This window comes from Rhincodon typus, chromosome 13, assembly GCF_021869965.1.
Source record: "Rhincodon typus isolate 14 chromosome 13, sRhiTyp1.1, whole genome shotgun sequence".
NCBI lineage: Eukaryota > Metazoa > Chordata > Chondrichthyes > Orectolobiformes > Rhincodontidae > Rhincodon > Rhincodon typus.
The window spans coordinates 68,111,303-68,131,908 of NC_063344.1; the positions used below are offsets into that span (position 1 = coordinate 68,111,303).

The following is a 20,606-nucleotide window of genomic DNA, read 5'->3' on the forward strand; positions in this document are numbered from 1 at the left end:
GCTCAAAGTTGATGAGCTGGAGTCTGAGCTTTGAACAGTGTGACACATTAAGGAGGGGGAGGAGTTACCTGGACAGAGTTTTCAGGAAGCAACCACGCCACTTGGATAAACTACCTTAAATTTGGTCATTGGTCAGGGGCAGGATGGTGTGATTAGAGGGATCCATTAGGTAGTGCTGAAGGATCCTCGGCCCTTGAGCTTGTATAGCAGGTTTGAGATTCTTGCTCCCTGTGTGGATGAGAGCAGGGGATGTAGGGTGGATGAGCAAAACTGACCGTAGCACTATGGTCTGGGAAGCATCTTGAGGGAAGGAGAAGAGAGAAATGTAGCTGTACTCGAGGCTAGTGTTGTTTGGGGAATAGATATTGTTCTTTGGTCAGGATCAAGAGTCCTGAAGGCTTTTGCCTGCCTGGTGCCTAGGTTCAGGAAATCCTATTTGGGCTGCAGAGGAACTTGGAGTCGGAGGGGAAAGATCCGGTTGTTGTGGTCCACAAAAGTACCAATGGTAAAGTGTGTGTGTGTGTGTGTAGAGACAGTCATTGTCAAACTATGGGTATTGTATTTCAATGGCACAGTATACAAAACAAGGTAAATGAGCCTGTAGTGCAGATAAAAATTAGTATGTACAGTACGTGTATCAGAGACGTGGCTGCAAGGGGATCAGGGTTGGGAACTAAAGATCTGAGGATTTGTATCCTGTCAAAAGGACAGAAAGATGGGTAGAGGGGATGGGGTTGCCTTGTTGATAAGAAATTAAATGAAATTTTAAATCTATACCATGAAGCGATTATAAGGTGGGAATGCATAGAATCTGTAGGTAGAGCTGAAGAACCTTAAAGGGAGTAAAAAGGACCCTGATGGGAGTACACCCTATGTACAGGCCTCCTGCAATAGTCAGGATATGGGGCAGCAAATAAATCAGGAGATAGAAAAGGCATGTAAGAAAGGCAGTATTACAATAATCATGGAAGCTTCAATATGCAGATGGACTGAGAAAATTAGGTTAGTAGCAGATCCAAAGAAAAAGAATTTGTGGAATGTCTGAGATAGTTCTTTGGAGCAGCTTGTGGTAGAGTCCACTGGGGAACAGTGAATTCTCCATTTGATATGTAATAAGGAAAACTTGATTAGGGAAGAAGCTGGAATCAGATGTAACAATATAACAATTGAGTAAAAATAAACTACAAAGAATTGAGAGAGGAGCTAGTTAGAACTGTTCGGAAGGGGAGCCTAGCAGACAGCAGCAACAGCAGGGGTTTCAGAAGGTAATTTGGGAGGCACAGCAGAAATTCATCCCCAAGAAGAAGAAACATACTAAGGGCGGGCAAGCATGGCTGACTGGGGATGTTAGCGACAGCATATAGGCAGACTGTAAAGCATACATCGTGGTGGATTAGTGGGAAGCCAAAGGTTTAGGAACCCTTTGAAAACCAGCAGAGGATAACTGAAAAAGCATTAAGGGAGGAGAAGATGAAAAATGAGGGAAAGCTAGCTGGTAATAGAAAAGAAGATTACAAGATTTTCTTGTAGCTATCTAAAAGGTAAGGGGCAAGATGGATTTTGGACTGCTGGAAAATTACTTTGGAGAAGTAGTGGGGAACAAAGAAATGGCAGAAGAACTGAATGAGTATTTTGCATCTGTTTTCACGTTGGAAGATACCAGCAGCATACCAGAACTTCGAGAGTCAGGGGGCAGAGGTGAGTGTAGCAGCTACCACTTAGGAGGTAGTGCTGGAAAACTGAAAGGTCTAAAAGCAGATAAATCATCTGGACCAGCATGGACTATGCCCCCAGCTTTTGAAGGAGAGTTGGTATTGTGGATGCATTAGTGGTGATCTTTCAGGAATCACTTGAGTTAGGGAATGATCCCAGAGAACTGGAAAATTCCTAATGTTACATCCCTGTTTTAAGCATGGAGGCAGGTAGATGATGAAATTATTGGCTGAGTAGCGTGATCTCTGGTTAGATTATAGTGTCCATTATTAAGGGTGAGATAGTGGAGTACTTGGCAGCGTATGGTAAAATAGGGCTCAGTTAGCTTGGCTTCATCGAGGGAAGGCCATGCTTGACAAATCTGTTAGAATTCTTTGTCAAACTTGCTCATTACCTCTTCAAAGGGGAGCCAGTAGACATGATTTATTTGGATTTGCATAAGGCCTTTGACAAAACACCTCAAGGCTGCTAAATAAGATAAGAGCCCATGGTGTTCAGGCCGAGATACTGGCATAAGAAGATTAGCTAACTGGCAGAAAGCAGTGCGGGGATAAAGGGGTCTTTTTCAGGACGGCAGCTGCTAATTCGTGGAGTTCTGCATAGGTCATTGTTAGGACTGCAGCTATACATTAACAATCTGGACGAAGGAAGTGAGGGCTTTGTTGCTAAGTTTACAGATGACAAAGATAGGTGGAGAGGCAGTTTGTGTTGAGGAAGCAGGGAGGCTGCTGAAGGATTTGTACAGGCTGGGACGGTGGGCAAAGATGTGGCACATGGAATACCATGTTGGAAAGTGTGAAGTTATGCACTTTGGTAGGAAGAATAAGGGAGTGGACAATTTTCTAAACAAGGAAAGGCTTTGGAAATCTGAAGCAGAAAAGGACTTGGGTGCCCTCTTTCAGGATTCTCTTAAGGCCAACGTGCAGGTTCATTTGGCAGTTAGGGAGGCAAATGCAATATTAGCGTTCATTTCAAGAGGGCTAGAAGATGAGGACAAATGTAATGCTGAGGTTGTATGAGGCTCTTGTCAGTCTGCATTTGGAATATTGAGAGCAATTTTGGGCCCCATATCTAAAGAGGGATGTGCTGACATTGGGGGTCCAGTGAAGATTTACAAGAACGATCCTGGGAATTGGGCCTTGTCATATGAGCAATTGAGGACTCTGGAATTTAGAAGGATTTCAAGGGAATCTAACTGAAACGTACAGAATACTGTATGTTTTGGAGAAGTCAGAGAGATCTGAATAGTGGACATGGTGAAGATGTTTCCACTAGGGAGGAGACTGGGACCAGAGGGCAGAGCCTTCAGGTGAAGGGATGACTCTTCAGAATTGAGATGAGGAGGAATTTCTTCAGCCAGTGGGAGGTGAATCTGTGGAACTCATTGCTGCAGAAAACTGTGGAGACCAGTTTGTTGAGTGTATTTAAGACAAATTCTTGATTGGTAGGGTGATCAAGGATTACGAGGACAAGGCGAAAGAATGGGGCTGAGAAATATCAGCCATGATGGAAAGGTGGAGCAGACCCGATGGGCCTGATTCTGCTCCTACGTCTTATGGTCCTGTGGCCTTCTATTGACAGTTCAGTAACCTTTTGTCAGAACTGGAAAATGTTGCTGTTTAGCTTTTTCCAGTTCTGACAAAAGGTTATTGACCTGGGACATTAACTCTGTTTCTCTCTCCTTGCACATTTTTAGACCTTGCCAGTATTTGCATCAAATTCTGTTTATTTCAAATTGCCGAAATGTTTTGCTTTCAAACTGAGATGAACTTGGAACTGTCAAAGCCAATATAAAATCATAACTAGGGAATGTAAAATAGAATTAAAGATCATAGAGGTTTTGTCAGTAGTAGCATAAATATTTTCTCGATAAATGGATAGTCATCAGCAGATTTAGTTTCTGTCAATGCTACTTAGTTCCATCCAGCAGCTTGTGACAACTTTGGATCCGGACATGTACACAAGAACTGAGCGGCAGAGTAATGGTGAGTGTAGTTGGACTTTATTCAATTGAATGAGATCCCATGGAGCCTGAGCAAAACTAAAGTTGAAGGGTGTTTGAAAAAGTAAAATTGTCCATTTTAAATAAATTACCTGCCCTGCCCTTCAGCAATATCACCGTAGCCTCGCCCATCATTCTACAACAGCTACTTTAAACACCATCTCCAAGAGCAGACCTGGAGGCTTGGTAATCTGCACTGGATGGCTAACTAAAGCTCTTTTGTCTACAAGATGGAAAAATTGAGTTGCCATTTAAGTGGATTGGTGCAGGTATATGCAAGAAGCTTGTCACCATCTAGGACCAGTATGTTGCCTGATTGGCACAAGTGCTGCTGGGTTCTCTTTGTTCTCTTAAGCTCAAAATGCAAAATACATCTGTAGTGTACAATCTGTACGATGCACTCTGTTATACCATGTTAGCTTTGACACCTCACTTGCATGCGACTCCTCCCATGAAAGACTAGACTGCAGTGTGGTGGACACCATCACAGAGTTCCACAGCTTCTGATATGGATCTGTCATACTGTTGATTTTATCTCCTGGGTCAATATCTAGAATTCCCCATAACACTACTTGGAGTATTACTAATATGAGGATTGCAAAGTTGGGAGAAGCACCATCACTAAATCAAGTTGAAAAGGACCGGGTATTATTGTCAACCAACCAATGACACATGTCACAATATTTAAAAACTCATTCATTCCTTTTGGTTTACTGCTGATGCTTTTGAATCAAATGGACATCTTTCCTCGCCACCTCTTTGAACCCCATCAACATATCTGTTTCTTTCTTTCTTCGTGCTTCCCTAGATTCCCCATGAATGCATCTATCATTTGTCTGAAATACACTATGTAATAAATTCTATATTCTCTTCACTTACTTTGAAGCATTTAGACCTGAATCCATTGTTGGTATAAATGTAAAGTCATTGCTCTCTGTTTCTCCCCACTACCAGTAAAGTGTTGACATTTTCTCTGTATGTACCTTTTCAAACCCCTTCAGAATCTTAATAACCTGAGTTAGACCTCTCCTGCTGTCACATTTCTGTCCTACTCTAGCCCTCACGTGCATGTGACATGCTTTCCCAGATCTTGCTGATAAGGCCACTGTTTACACACTCTGTTCTTGAAAAAGTGTAGTTCACTTCCTTGAACTGCTGCGGTCCATGTAGTGGAGGTACACCCACAGTAGTCAAGAAATATTGGAATTTTTACCAGAGAGCCTATTCAGCCTACTTTATCCGTGCTAGTCGAGGAAAAACTATGGATTTAACTTCACCTTTTGGTGCTAAGCCCACTAGGTCTTTGCTCTTCAAGTGCATTTCAAATAAGTTCACATTTTAATTAAATTTTGACACCCATATCGAAGGAAATTCTAACGCAATGTGATGTTGTTTTAAGGCAGGATGGTCTGTGACTTGAGAATTTACAAGTACTCTGGGACGGTAGAAGTTGTGGGTTTAGGGCAGTGTAGGGAGTCTTGTTGCTATCTTTTTGATAGCACACAGTGGAAGAAGTGGGTGCTTAATTTGGGCAGTGTCAATCATATAGACCGTTATGTTCTAGATGGTGTTGAGCATCTCGTGTTGTTGGAGTCACACTTGGGCAAAGTGGAGCTTATTGAATCACAACCCTGGCTGGCAGACTTTGGCAAATTTGAGTTATTTGCTGAAAAATAACTGTCTCTGACCTGCACTGGCAGCCATGGGTATTTGCATGGTTGGTTCAGTTAAGTTCCTGGTTAATATCAACAACAAGATGTTGAGGGATTCAGCCATTTCATGTTAAGTGGAGGTGATTAAATTTTCTCTATGGAAATGATCAGTGTCTAGTATTTGTTTGTTGATGTTATTTGCTGTTTTATTAGCCCAGGCCTGAATGTTGTCCAGACCTTGCTGCATGAGCTTCATTTTAAGGAGTACCAAATGGAATTGAACACCGTTCATAAGTGATCATTTCCACTTCTGTTCTTATGACAGCAAGACCAAAGGCAAAACAGCTGAGGACCCAAAAATACTCCTGCAGTAACATTCTGAGGCTGATTCATGTCAGGCTTGAAATGCACAGCCCTGCTGTCAGGATCCATGATTTTCATCAGTTGTAGATATGGGATAATATTTCGGTACTTAAGAATAGACTTATTTAAGTAGAGGTACTTAGCTCAAACTGAAGTTGCAAAAGTATAGCTGATTCGTATCTCTGATTAGATGGGCTGTTGCATTTTCAAATGTAGAAATACAAAGCTGTACGGTAGAGACTTGTACGTGGGCAAAAAAAAAAGCAATCCCTGAGCATTTGTCCCCTCGTGGATTGTACAGTTTTACACAAATATGTTGTGGACAAAAGGGTAACTAGGGAGAGAATAGGGCCTCTTAAAGATCATTAAGGCCACCTATGTGTGGAACCGCAGGAGATAGGGGAGATGCTTAATGAGTATTTTGCATCATTGCTTACAGTGGAGAAGGCTATGGACGATACAGAACGTGGGGAAATAAATAGCAACATCTTGTAAAAGGAGGTGGTGCTGGATGCCTTAAAACGCATCCAGGTGGAAAAATCCCTGGGAAGTGATTGCTCAGCCCTTGCTTAGATATTTGTATCGTCGATCGCCACAGGTGAGGTGCTGGAAGATTGGAGGTTGGCTAACATGGTGCCATTATTTAAGAAAGGTGGTAAGGAAAAGCCAATGAACTACAGACTGCTGAGCCTGCCAACAGTGGTGGGCAAGTTGTTAGAAGGAATCTATATGGACTTCAACAAGGCATTTGACAAGGTTGCTCATGGTAAACTGGTTAACAAGGTTAGATCTCATGGAATGCTGGGAGATCTAGCCATTTAGATACAGAACTGGCTTGAAGGAAGAAGACAGAGGGTGGCAGTGGAAGGTTGCAGATGACACCAGAATTGGAGGTGTAGTGGACAGCAAAGAATGTTACCTCAGAGTTCAACAGGATCTTGATCAGATGGGCCAATGGGCCGAGGAGTGAACTCCCAACTCGTATGTTCAATGCACCAACCAATGAAGGCAAGCGTACCAAATGCTGCCTTTACTACCCTGTGCATCTGTGACTCCACTTTCAAGGAACTATGGACTTGTAATCCAAGGTCTTTGTTCAGCAACACTCCCTAGGACCTTACCATTAAGTGTATAAGTCCTGCCCTGACTTGCCTTTCCAAATGCCGCACCTCTCATTTATCTAAATTAAACTCCATCTGCCACTCCTCAGCCCATTGGCCCATCTGATCGAGATCTCATTGTACTCTGAGGTAATCTTCTTTGCTGTCACTGCACCTGTAATTTTGGTGTCATCTGCAAAGTTACTAACCATACCTCCTATGTTTCGCATCCAATCATTTATGTAAATAACAAAAAGCAGTGGACCCAGCACTGATCCTTGTGGCACACTGCTGGTCACAGGCCTCTAGTCTGAAAAGCATCCCTCCACAACCACCCTCTAGCTTGAAGGAAAAAGACAAAGACAATTCTGTATCCAAATGGCTATTTCTCCCTGTATTCCATAAGGTCTAACCTTGCTAACCAGTCTACTATGAGCAACCTTGTCAAATGCCTTGCTGAAGTCTGTATAGATTACATCCACCGCTCTCCACTCATCAATCCCCTTTTGTTACTTCTTCAAACACAAAACTCAATCAAGTTAATGAGACACGAATTCCCACACAGAAAGCCGTGTTGACTATCCCTAATCAGTCCTTGCCTTTCCAAATATCTGTAAGTCCTGTCCCTCAGGATTCCTTCTAACAACTTGCCCACCACTGTTGGCAGGCTGAGTGGCCTGTAGTTCATTGGCTTTTTCTTACCACATTCCATAAATAATGGCACCACGTTAGCCAACCTCCAGTCTTCCAGCACCTCACCTGATGGCTATTGATGATACAGATATCTCAGCAAGGTGCCCAGCAAACACTTCTCTCGCTTCCCAGTGAGTTCTGGGGTACACCTGAACAAGTCTTGAGGATTAATCCACCTTTGCGTTTTAAACTGTCCAGCAGTACCACCTCTGTAAAATGGACATTTTTCAAGATGTGGCTAATTATTTCCCCACGTTCTCTATCTTCCATATCCTTTGCCACATTAATCACTGATGCAAATTACTCATTTAGTACCTTCCCCATCTCCTGTGGTTCCACACATATGCAGCTTTGCTGATCTATAAGGGTCCCTATTCTCTCCCTAGTTACACTTTTTTTGTCCTTAGTATATTTGTAGAATCCCTTTGGATTCTCCAAGTTGAACAACTGTTAGATACAAACCAAATGTTTTCAAATGTTCTTCAATCCACAAGTGTTGAATTCCTTGTAACTGAACTGTGCCATGAAAATCTTTCAATTTGCTTAAGTTTCAAGTTCTTTGTTAAATTTAATGCATTAATCTTGGGTTTGGGAAAAAAGAGGCAAAGAATTACAAGAACAGTAAATTCATTAAGGTCATGATTTACAGCAGTTGGACCAAGGAGGATTTGCTGTGGATTTACAGGAAATTAGCAAATGATTTTTGGAACCACATTTTGTGAAGGTGGATGCTAAAAGATTGATTTCATGTGGAACCACAGCAGTTTCTAATTTTATGTAAACTAATGTTTTACAGATGCTACAGCAACAGCAGCAACAACAACTGTTACAACAGCAGCAGCAGCAGCAGCAGCAAGCTCAGTTCTCAAATCCAGAGACTCCTGGCTATGTGGGATTTGCCAATCTCCCTAATCAGGTGCATCGCAAATCTGTGAAGAAGGGGTTTGAATTCACACTCATGGTAGTTGGTAAGTTTGTTTTTTTTTATTTTTCTTGAGTTTCAGTATTTCTGTAAAGGTTGTTCTTTTCTAATGTTGGGATGAGCAACTGAGGGTTTTCTTGTCCCGTAGACAAGGTGTCTCATTGTCAGATTTGGAAGTATTGAGGCTCATTCTACCATTGGACAATTCCTTGCTCTAGATTTAATACAAGGAATGTTCTATTGGACATGAATTTCTGGTGTTGCCCCCTGATCTGGGGTTAGAGTTAATCAATAGCTCTATTGTTTAACAGCTCATCTGTCAGTATGTTCTGGACAGGAGTGAGATCATCAGGGCAGATATATGAACGAATACATTTAGCTCTAGCTCTCTGCTGTTTAGTTTAATTTTTATGTTCTCCACTTTGTCTTGTCATTCCTTTCTCAGAATCCATCAGAACAGTGAGGTTAAGGTGATTGGCCGTCTGTCTGACTGAAAGCATGCCGAAATGGAGTTTTTATTTGCAGATGGCAATGAGTTGAATCCACATTGGTCTTTGCTTTATACGGTTTATACCAGGGATTCCCAAAATCTGAGTGTGTTGGGGAGCACTGATTTATATCAATGACTTGGGTGAGGAGAGTGTAGGCATGATTGTTACATTTGCAGATGAGCCAAAGATGGGAAGGAAAGTATGTTGTGAAGAGAACATACAGCTGCACACAAGTTGAGTGGGCAAAAATGTGGTCGGTGGAATATAATGTGGGGAAATATGAAATTGTTCATTTTGGCAGGAAGATTAAACAAAGAAAGGCTGAATATTACTTCAACAAAGCACTACAGAATTTGAAGATGCAGAGGGTTCTACGTGTTATAATGTACAAGTGACAAAGTTAACATGCAGTTAAGCAAGTCAGTAGTGGGCTAGTGGAATGCTATGCTTTCTATGACAGGAATTGAATGTAAAAGGAAGGATCAAAATCAGAAATTCTTGGAAAATCTCAGCAGGTCTTGCAGCATTTGTGGACAGAAATCAGAGTTAACATTTCAGGCCCAGTGACCCTTCCTCCGAATGGATGGTAGCTAGGAAAGTGTTTTTTAATGCAGAAGATAAGGTGGGGGGAGGGGGTAAGGCATAAACAATAGGTGGAGATAGAGCCTGAAGAGTGAGAAGAACAGTTGGACAGACAAAGGAGTGAATAAAAACAGCCTAGGAGAATGAATAGCTATGAATGGGGACTATTAGTGGCTAATAATGAGTTGTGTTAATAGCAGCTCCTGTGATAACAAGGCCTGGTGTGTGGGGATTGGGTTAAGGACATGGGAGAAGGTGCCTCAAGCCCTAAAATTATTGAACTTGTTATTGAGTCAAGAAGGCTGTAGAGTTCCCAAGGGACAAGCTAGCGTGTTGACACCAGTCTACAGTCCTCCATTAGTAGCTATTCATTCTCCTAAGCTAACCCTTATTCATTCCATTCTGTCCAGCTGTCCTTGTCTGTATTTGAGCTCTACCTCTACTTATCATTTTAAACACACCCCTCCCACAAACAGCTCCCCCAAAAAAAATGTCTTCAGCAGAAAAAACAACTTTTTTCCTAGCTACCACCAGTTCTGAGGAAGGTCCTGGACCCAAAATATTAACTCTGATTTCTTGCCACAATTACCTCCCTGCTCTTGCCTTTGTTAGCAGAGGCATTGAATATCAGTATCCCATATGTCTTAACCAACTTATACACCTGTCCTGTCATTGTCAAGTATTTGTAGACATGTACACTCAAGGTTCTTCTGATCCTCTGTACTTTCAAGGGTTCTGAGGCTAATAAACATAATCTAAATTATGAGTACTACACACTCAGTTTTATGCATTTTTGCCTAGTGGTACGTTCTCTATGCAGTTTTTAAAACTGAGTATTGATTACAGTGAAGATCTGCATGTGTTGGTGATGTGTAGAATGTTGTGTAGCTTGGTTCACAATTTCAGCTTTGGCTACAAATCTTTTATCACTTCTGTACCTTCTCTGGGCCTTTGTTCACGTGTAGCCTTGAGATAAACACTGATGTCTGAACTTCTATCTCTGACATCCTAGTCAATCTTCAATGCTGCAGTGAAGGAGGCATTTTTTATGGTGTCGCATTCGGAGGCCACTTTGTTCAACTTGCTAGAGCTAAGAGAGGAAGAAAAATCAATTTTGAGTTTCTGATCTTAGCTAGTCTGTCTTGGACTGAATTCCTCACCCAGCCTTTCTGTTCTCAAATCCACAGCATAATTCTTCAGTAGGATAGAATTTCTCCTTCAATGTTGTATTCCACAGCTATGAGATGAACTCTGCGCATGGGACCCTGCCATAGCTGGCATAGGCCATTAATTTGGGGGGGAAAAAAAATACAATTCGAAGCGATTACAACAGTATAAAGTGCCTTGGTTTACAGTGGCCTGCATTTGTGAAGTGCATTGGCATGACTGGATTGAGCACCAGTACTCCAAGTGTGCTTCTGATGGGAGGATGGAAATTTAGGTAGTGAAGTAACTCTCTGGGGTTTACAAGAATGAAAGATCTAATTCAGGTGTATAAGATGCTAAAGGCCAATAATAAAGTGGATGTATCGACAAAGTTTTCTCTCCTGGGCAATCTAGAACAAGAGGTCATAGTTTTAGGATAATGGCAGATTTAAAACAGATAATTAATTCTCTCAAAGGATCATGAATCTGTGCATTCACTACCTCAGTGTGGCAGATGCTGGGACCTTGAATAAATTTGAGGAGATTTTGACTAGTAATGGGTTAAAGGGTTATAGAAACTGGGCAGGAAAGTAGAGTTGAGACTGACATGAAATTAGCCATGATTGTATTAAATGGCAGACCAGGTTCTCGGGGCTGAATGTGCCTACTCTTACTAGATTTTCCTTGATTTCACATAGTGCACATGCACAGAGGTGGCATATATGCTAAACAAAACATGTCTGAGTGAAGATTAAAAGAAATACACTCTACCAACAATTGCAAATCCTAAGGCTGATGGAAGTTTATACCTGGTTTCAAATATTGACACCTAATTGTCAGTCCTTTGGAGAACCATGCACTGCCTTTCAGAGGGATTATGAAGAAACACAAATGCATAAAGCACCCACCCATTCACCCCAACAATACTGATCAGATTTATTAAATTTCATTTGCCGCTTAACTTGCAGACTGGACTATTTATATTTTTCTATTAATGTTTACCTTTGATTACTGATTGATGGCTGAATTTCAAACAAACATGAAGTTCCAAGGTTGTGATATAATTTTAAGAAGTATTTAGCAGGGGGCTACACTCTGCATCTAAACCAAAAGTCATTGACGTTATCACTAAACATCAGAAGAAACCACAAGGCAACATTGTAACTATCATTGTGATCATTTTCCAAAAATGATTCCCATTTACCCAGTCTAGTTCCTACAAAGTTCTTTAGAATGCATTGAGGACTTTATAATAGGCTTCAGTCGGGCAATAAGTTTAGATGAGCAGTTATGATTTCTATATAAACTTGAGGGCCATCAAACTGCCTTCTGTAGATTTGATGTAGAATCTTGCAGCTGTCACTTGGGAATTCCATGTGGACTGCTTGGAGTTTGAAAACAAGACAACAGTTATTATTTTGGCCTGCAGAATTCCAACTTGTAGATTTTCAGTTGCTTGATTTTTCTCAACAATCTGTGTGAAAGTTGTAAATTTTAAGCAGCAACTGTATGCACTGATGAATGTAGTTCAGTTTTCCTAGAAGTCTGATTATCATCTATTTTAACTTGTTTGTTTTATATGTAGGTGAGTCTGGCTTGGGCAAATCGACGTTAATAAACAGCCTCTTTCTGACTGACCTCTATCCTGAGAGAGTTATACCTGGAGCTGCAGGTAAGGTGCTGCTGATGTACCTTTATGTAACTGTATCGTTAAACACACATACACATTATTCAAACAGTGTTTGAGCTGAGAGAAATGTTGGTTACATGTGGGGGATCTGATTTGATATTAGTTTCTGAGGAGAGGGGAAGAGGAGTTTTTCTCATGAGCTGTCATGTTAGTATTAGTTGTTAGATTTGTGTGCTGGACAGATCACAGAATCTGAAATATTAGAGTGCAGAAGGAGGCCATTTGGCCCACTGGCTTTCTGAGCAGTTTAACTTAATGTCAATCTTTTTTCTTCCCCTGTAACCCTGCACGTTGTTTTTGTTTAAATAATCATCAAACACAACCTTGAATGCCTGAGTGAATTTCCAGTCAGTTCATTCCATACTCTATCTACTTGCTATGTGAAAGCACTTTTCCTCACCTCTTAACTTCTTTAAAACTCTGCTTTATGGTTATTGATCTGTTTAGAAGTGGCAACAGTTTCTCCCCAACCACTCTGACCATGGTTTTGCAAACTATCATATCTCCTCTTAGCTGTCTCCTCTCTGAGGAAATCAAACCCAACCCCTCCAATCTATCCTTATAACTGCCCCTGGAATCATTCTGTATTTTGTTCCTCCAGCACTAGCAAGACGCTTCACAAAGAGTTCAGTCCTGGTTCTGTACAGGTGCTGTTTTCCCCAGAGTCACTTCAGGAATCAAAAGCTCTCCTTTCTGCTCCATCTTCCCAGCCACACAGTCATCAGTCATGTCTTCCCATTTCTGTACTCATCTGTATGTGGCACTGGAAATAATCCGAAGATTGGCAAACAGGACCTCCTAAAGTAGTAATTTTCTACCTAGCTCCCTAAATTCCAGTTGCAAGACCGTATCGCCCTTTCCCCTCATACCAATGTGGACTATGATCTCTGCCTGTTCACTCTCCTGTGATATCACTGACCATAGCACCAGTGAAGCGACAATTGTCTTGGAATCGCGTGCCTGTCTATTCCCAAAACTAAAGAATTCCTTGTCAGTACTGTCCTTCTACTCCTCTTCCCCACCTGTACAGCTGGACCAGCCGTGATGCCACAGCCTTTGCTCTTGCTACACTCGTTCAAGGATCCATCAGCTCCCTGATGTACAAAATGGGAAACAAGTTAGTGAGCGGGATTCCTCTGGGGTCTTCTGCAGTATCTGCCTGTTTGTCCTTCCCCCAGCTTGCAGTGTAACCACCTCTCTGAGCATGGTATCCACGTAGTCCTCTGCCTCATAGATGCATCTCAGTGACAGCATCTGCTCAAGCTCTGAAACCCAGTGCTTCACCTTGTGCAGCTAGTGACATGTCATGCACGTGGGCTCATCTAGGAATTGTCCACTGCTCCCCACATGCCACAAAGTGGACTTTCCACTTGGTCATGACTTTAACTTTTAAGTTACTTACTTACTTACTGTAACTCGAATTACTGTGACCTTACTTTTGTGCTATTAACAAAACTGGAGATTAGTACAAATCAGAATTTTTTTTCACCTTGCACTCAAATTAGCTACTCCTCTTGTGCTCTTAGAATCTTCCTTTATCCTGAGCTAGTTTGGAAATTTTGTTTTTCAAATTTGTTGCAGTTAAGAGTTCCCTAACGCAGCTGCTGAGCAACTCATCAATGTATTATTAAGGATCATTAATGCACAGAGCAAAAAAAGAATTGGGATGAATGGGTTTTGAGTCCATTTATAACAATGTTTTCAAATTCACTGCCCTCACTCCACAGGAAATGGAGGATTTAAAACTACTGGGTGTGAATTTCAGCAGATCCTTGAAGGCAATAGTACAGTAATAAACAAGGTGGTTATGAAGGCAAATGGAATATTTACCTTTTGGTCCAAATTGAATACAGAAGCAAGGAGGTTGTGACAGACTTGTGCATGATACTAGTCAGGCCAGAGCTGGACTACTGTGTGCAGTTCTGGCTGCCACACTATAGGAAGGATGTAATTGAACTAGAGCGGGTGCAGAGGAGATTCACCATCAGGATGTTGCTTAGGCTGGAGCAATTCAGCTACGAAGAGACACTAGATAAGCTGGGACAACAAGGTGCAGAGCTGGATGAACACGGCAGGCCAAGCAGCATCATAGGAGTAGAAAGGCTGACGTTTTGGGCCTAGACCCTTCATCAGAGGCTTTTCCTTACAGTGGGGAAGGCTGAAGGGACCCCTGATTGAGGTGTACAAAGTTCTGAAGGGTGTAGGCAGTTTAGAGGTTTTATTTAGAAAAAAAAACTTTCCCCTTAGGGGAGTCATTAACTGGAGACACAGTTTTAAGGGAAGGAGCAGGGGGTTTTGAGGGGATTTGAGAACCTGGAGAGTTGCAAGTCTCTGGAACTCCACCTAAAAGGGTGGTAGAGACAAGAACCCTCAAACATTTTAGGTAGTATTTAAATGAGCGCTTGTAACGTACAGGGCTAAATGTTGGAAAATGGGATTAGAATAGACAGATGTTTAACCGGAACAGATACAATGAGCCAAAGAGCCTCTTTCTGTGATATGTATATTGATTCTGACTTCCGGACCGCTTGGGCTTCTGGTCCTGATGAGAATCCTAGTTTGTATTGTTTCTTGTTCTTGTTGAACCACATGCTTTAGTTTTGCTTTTATCTGCTGTTCTAGCTCTCTCCTCCTATCAATATGATTTCTTTCAATGGTTTGTGGCCTCTTTTGAGGGCATGTTTGCTCCTGGACCTGCTGTTCAAGATTACACTGAGATTTCTTTACTCCCATCTTTCTACTTTGACCTCCAGAATTATAATGTTACTTTGGGCAAGTAAGATCTCAGAATGAAACTTGTCCTATCAAGCCATGCTTTGGTTTGTTTTTGTTTTATTTTTAACTAAATGGTCTGTCGCTGAAACATGAACATTGTTGTACATTTTGCTTTAACAATAAGAAATTTATTAAAAGAAACAAAGACAAAATATAATGAACTAAACCATCTACTTGTACAAATTCAAAGATTTTGTAAAACACTTAGTATAATCTCATTAATCCCAAATCATTTCTTAAATTAAATTAAATTAAAAGAAAATCAGTATTTGTTTTGTACCCAAAATACAATTTGTACACTACACTCATCAGCGTTCATGTATCTAACATCTTAGGTTTACGTCACTTGTGATTTTAACTTTTAGACTGGAATTGCAGGTAGCTCCAGGAAGAAGGAATAGTGAACCTGAGGTTCAATGTTCTCAGTTTTCAGAAACCTCTTCAATCTTTTATCCCCAAGACTTCTGATCTGAGACTAATGCTAACTTTTCACTAAAGTAACGTAGTTCAACTGTCTATCCTTTCTCCTCCAACCCATTCCCCCCCACCCTCTTGTTTTGCGTGGCTCTCGGCGAGAGGATCCATTTTCTCCCTTCCATAGCTTTAATTTCTATCCGTTTTTTACGTCTCTGCTTTCACCACAATTAGCAATCCCTTTGTCTTCTGTACTGAATTACTACAGCACCAGTTTCCCTCATTGCTCCTCTGCCTGTGTCAAAAGTATAAAAGCCACCATTTTCTAACCCTTTTCAGATCTGAAGAAGTCGTATTAGACTCATGATATTAACTCTGTGTCCACACGTGCTTCAAACCTGCTGAGTTTCTCCAGCAATTTTAGTAAATTGTCAGTTTGATATTCTTGTCTGTGCAACGTTTGGATATGAGAAGTACCTGGTGCCTCACTATTTTCTATAATTCCTCTAGATTTTGAAATTATGTAATCCATACCAAGTAATCTTGAAGAGTGTACCCAAACAATCTGATTCCCATGCTTTACAATTATTATCTTTCTGTCGTTGCCAGTAACCTTTTTTGGGGTACCTCCATTCTTTAAAACTCACCCTTGCTCTCGACTCGCCCCACGCTCCTGTTGCCCCCAAATTGAAAATGATTCTGATGGCCTTGCCTTCCTCCTTGAGGCTCACTAAATTCTTTGAACCTTTAGCTTTCATGAAAGCCATTCTCCTGTTTGCGGTCTTTTCAATTAATTGTAGCACCTTTCCAACCTGGAAACTGATCAATATTGCTGATGTGATTTGAAGATTCTCAACAAACTAACTCGTATGGACTGTAGTCTTCCACTATCTGCAAAAAATTCTTAGCATGTACAGCCCACGTTTGTGCAGATAAGTTTTTTTTTTTTTTGATAGTGGAAGTTTTTTGTTTGTTTTTTTTAAGTTTGGCTGATCTCCCAGCATTTTGAACAATTTGTCTGCCACTGCATGGTTCTATTCACATACTCCATTTGTAAAAAGTCTTTCTGCTAACATAAGTCAAATTGTAATGCTCACATTTAGGCCTCTGTAAGTTCGCTGGCTCTCGCGCTCTCCCGCTCTCCCAGCCCCACCCCCAGTCTGGTCCCTACTCCCTTTTGCATCACCTTGTCCAAAATTTATTTTCTTATCTCTCCTATGTATTATTGTTAACTGACCAATAGGGTTGCCAAATCTACAAAGACATAAAATGTTTGATTTCTTTATCCCATGCCCGTAACTCCATTGCTCGACCATCAATACTCTTTCTGCGGGGCAGACATACTATTTGTTGTGATTACTGTCCTTCAGTATTTCTTTCAAATCTCACATCTATCACTAGTACCTTTCTCTTCCTTTTATTTCTGCATCCTTTGCTGAAAATTTTAATCTTGTAGAAGATAGATGATTAAGTTGCCAAAGCAGTTTTAATGCTGTTAGCTTTGTCTTCTAATTTTTTTACTCTCTGATGACAATAACTGTTCATACACCTCTGTGGAGCAGGTGGGACTTGGACCTGGGCTCCTGCCTCAGAGTTAAGGATACCAGCACTGCACCACAAGAGCCCTACATAAATCAACTATACCCTGAACATTTCTTCTGGGGTTGATTTAGTTATTGTAAATCCCAAATTCTCTTCACCTCTCAATTATAAGTGTTTTGTCCTCATTTCTATTTAGTTACAGTTCTTCCTTTTGTAGTGTTACCAATGAGCCATTCTCTGCCAATGTTCTACTCCAAAAGATAATGATTTAAACAAAATTCCAGTCTAAACTTGCATAGCTTCAATTAGCTACAATCATAATCTCATTTACTGATTACTATTCCCCCATATTTGTGTAACTAATTCAAGCCCTTAATCTATCCATCACCTTTTCCCTCCATTCTAATAGGTCTCAGGCATTCCTCCAGACTGTTGTCATCTAATGTATTAACACAATGGACATAGGATGTTTCCACTTGTGGGTGAGTCCATGATTAGGGGGCACTTTTTTAAAATTTGTAGGACAAAGATCAGGGGAAACTTTTCTTGCAGTTTGAGAGACTTTGGAGCACAGTGTCAGAAGGCAGTGGAGGTGGGTCATTGAATATCTAAGGCTAAGATTATTGTTAGGGGAGCGAAGGATTATTGGTGTAGCATTAGAATGTGGACTTTGGAACACATTGATCAGCAATGACCAGAGGAAGATTAAAGAGCCAAATGGTCTACTGTTGATTCCAATGCTCGTTATATGTGGAAAAACCCAAACACTATTAATGAAACATCAGTTTGGTCGCACCGTGGCTCATAAGCATTTGTCTTTATTGCAGAGAAAATTGAAAGAACAGTCCAGATTGAGGCTTCGACTGTTGAGATTGAGGAGCGTGGTGTGAAGCTGCGCCTGACTGTGGTCGACACACCAGGATATGGGGATGCTATCAACAGCCAGGACTGGTATCCTAGCTTGTTGTAAATTGCAATTGGAATGGCTTTTGTGATCCAAGTTTCAAGAAGCAATTTTTTAAGTTTTGGTTTCTAGTGATCTGTTAGCTGGGCGGTCCTGCAAGTGTCATAAAAGTCTACATATTTAAGAGCACTTGCTGCCATTTTTAATGATTTGTAAATCTGCATGTAAAAGGTGCCGCTGCTCTGCTCGCGCAATGATGCACACCTGTTTTATTTTCAATAGCTGACAGCTGTAGTACATATATCAGTGGTGTTGTTGACATTGGCACTGTCATGGGCTGCCATATCTGCAGCTTGTAGCAGTTTATTACTGGGATTTCTGGAGTAAATGTTGAGCATAATATGATTTGACATACTGAGTAACTTTTGAAGAATTGCTGCAATATCCACCTCGTAGACATCTTGTAAATCACTTGGATTCCAAGTTTGAGTTTTTTATAGAAGGTTTGCTTGTCCCTGTCCAGTTTGTTGATCATTGTTTTGATATTTTTCAGTTTTAAGACAATTATTTCATATATTGATGACCAGTTTGAGCGGTACCTTCATGATGAAAGTGGATTGAACAGACGGCATATTATTGATAACCGGGTCCACTGTTGCTTTTATTTCATCTCTCCTTTTGGTCATGGGTAAGCGTGATTCCTGGTTCAGTGTAATAAAATAATTTGATACTGACTGTCACAGGAAAACTGCAGTATAGAAGCAGAATGCCTCGGTCATTGTAATGTTCATTTTGCTTCAGATTATTGACATGGCTCGAACTATCAAATGAACTTTTAAAGTATTGTGCAATTGTACATCTAATCTCTGGTCAGGAATGAAAAATTTGGTGAATGCAACCGCAAACTTTTTTGGCATGAGTGATAACCTGGTCAGTATGCCTCCTGAAGTGAGAATGAGAGTGTCTGGTATCTGTCCATAAAATTAAAATATTATCTATATCGTTTTGTTGTACATTCTCTCCCTTTCAGTGAACCAAGCATATTGAAGGAAAACTCCAGATTAGGAGCCACAGCAGTGCTTAAATTTGCGTGTCAGCAAACACTTCTCATTATCTGTTAATAGAATCATTGGATACAATACAGAAGGGGACCATTTGGCCTGCTGTGTCTGTGTCCCTTCTCTGCAAGAACAGTTCATCTAGTTAGGGTCCTTTTTTTTTCCTCCAACCATATAATTTCTTTTGCTCTTCAGCCAATTTATCTAATTCCATTTTGAAAGCTATGATTAAATCTGCTTCCACCACACAATCGACGATTGCGTTTGAGACCTACAAATATTTGCTCTGTTTATATAAAAGTAACACCTTTTTATGTTGCTATTGCTGCTTTTGTCAATCACTTTAATTCAATGTCCTCTGGTTCCTAATCTGACCAGTGAGAACAGTTCATCCCCATCTAATCTGTTCAAGACCCCTCATAATTTTTGAATACCTCTATCCAACATCTCTTTTCAACCTTCCTGTATCTAAGGAGAAAAGTGCCAACTTCCGCAATCTATCTGCACAACTGAAATTTCTTCCTTTATGAAAACTGTTCCAGGAGTCTTTTCTACACTCTAATACCTGCACATCTTTGCTAAAATCTGATGCCAAGAACTGATGGCTATGCCGATTGAGGTTAAGCTAGAGTATTTTGAAGGATTCACCATAACTTCCTTGCTTTTGATTACTCTGTTCCTATTTATTAAAGCAAGGCCCATGTGCTTTTATTGTTCTCTCAACCAACTCTGGCACCTTCAATGATTGTGCTTCCAGCTTTAGATTTGGATTCCCCAGCTTCTTCCTCTTGTGCACTCATTCCAGAATTGTATACTTCTATTCCCCCTCACTATTCTTCCTATCAAAATGAATCACTTTGTATTAAATTTCATCTGTCACATTTGTCCATCTGTTTTACCAACATGTCTCTGTCTACTTTTTGAAGATCACCTATACTCACAGTTCATAATATTTCTAAATTTTCTTTGTTTGCCAATTTTGAAATTGTCCCCTGCACACCAAAGTATATGTCATTAACATCAAAAGTAGGGGGTCCTGACAGTGATCCCTACAAGCATTGCTTTAGTCTGAAGACAGCTATTTTCCACTGCCATTTCATGTTAATCAGCCAATTTTATCTCCAAGTTGCTACTGTGCCTATTATTCTATTAGCTCAAACTTTGCTCAAGTCTGTGTGGTGTATTATCAAATTGTATTTTTTTTTTAGACTGAAGCCCCTGGATGTGGAGTTCATGAAAGCTATACACAATAAAGTGAATGTTGTTCCTGTCATTGCAAAGGCAGACACCCTTACACTGAAAGAAAGAGAGAGACTCAAAAGAAGGGTAGGTACAGTAACAAGTGTTTGGAAATTTACAGGGTTTCTCAAATTTCATGAAGAAATTTGAGCTCTATTATTAGTGTGAAATTGATGTATGGTGATGATGCCTCAGTCTCAGGAGTGCCATCTTTCCATACCCTGGTCTGTTGGTAATGTGTGTTGTTCTTGAGCTTCCATTCATGAGCTGCTTGGAAGTTAGCTGCTCGTTTCTCACACTCTGCAATCTCTCCCTATTTA

General features: G+C 40.7%; 1 protein-coding gene across 1 annotated transcript in view; it reads left to right on the plus strand.

The window, feature by feature from the left end:
- Positions 1–20,606, plus strand: part of LOC109918622 (septin-2) — a 53,529-nt gene that overhangs the window by 12,400 nt on the left and 20,523 nt on the right. Inside the window, exons 2-6 of the mRNA XM_048604227.1 lie at positions 8,320–8,491; positions 12,250–12,336; positions 17,913–18,036; positions 18,543–18,677; positions 20,256–20,373. Coding sequence (XP_048460184.1) covers positions 8,320–8,491; positions 12,250–12,336; positions 17,913–18,036; positions 18,543–18,677; positions 20,256–20,373 — 636 coding nt within the window. The remainder of the gene's footprint in view (positions 1–8,319; positions 8,492–12,249; positions 12,337–17,912; positions 18,037–18,542; positions 18,678–20,255; positions 20,374–20,606) is intronic.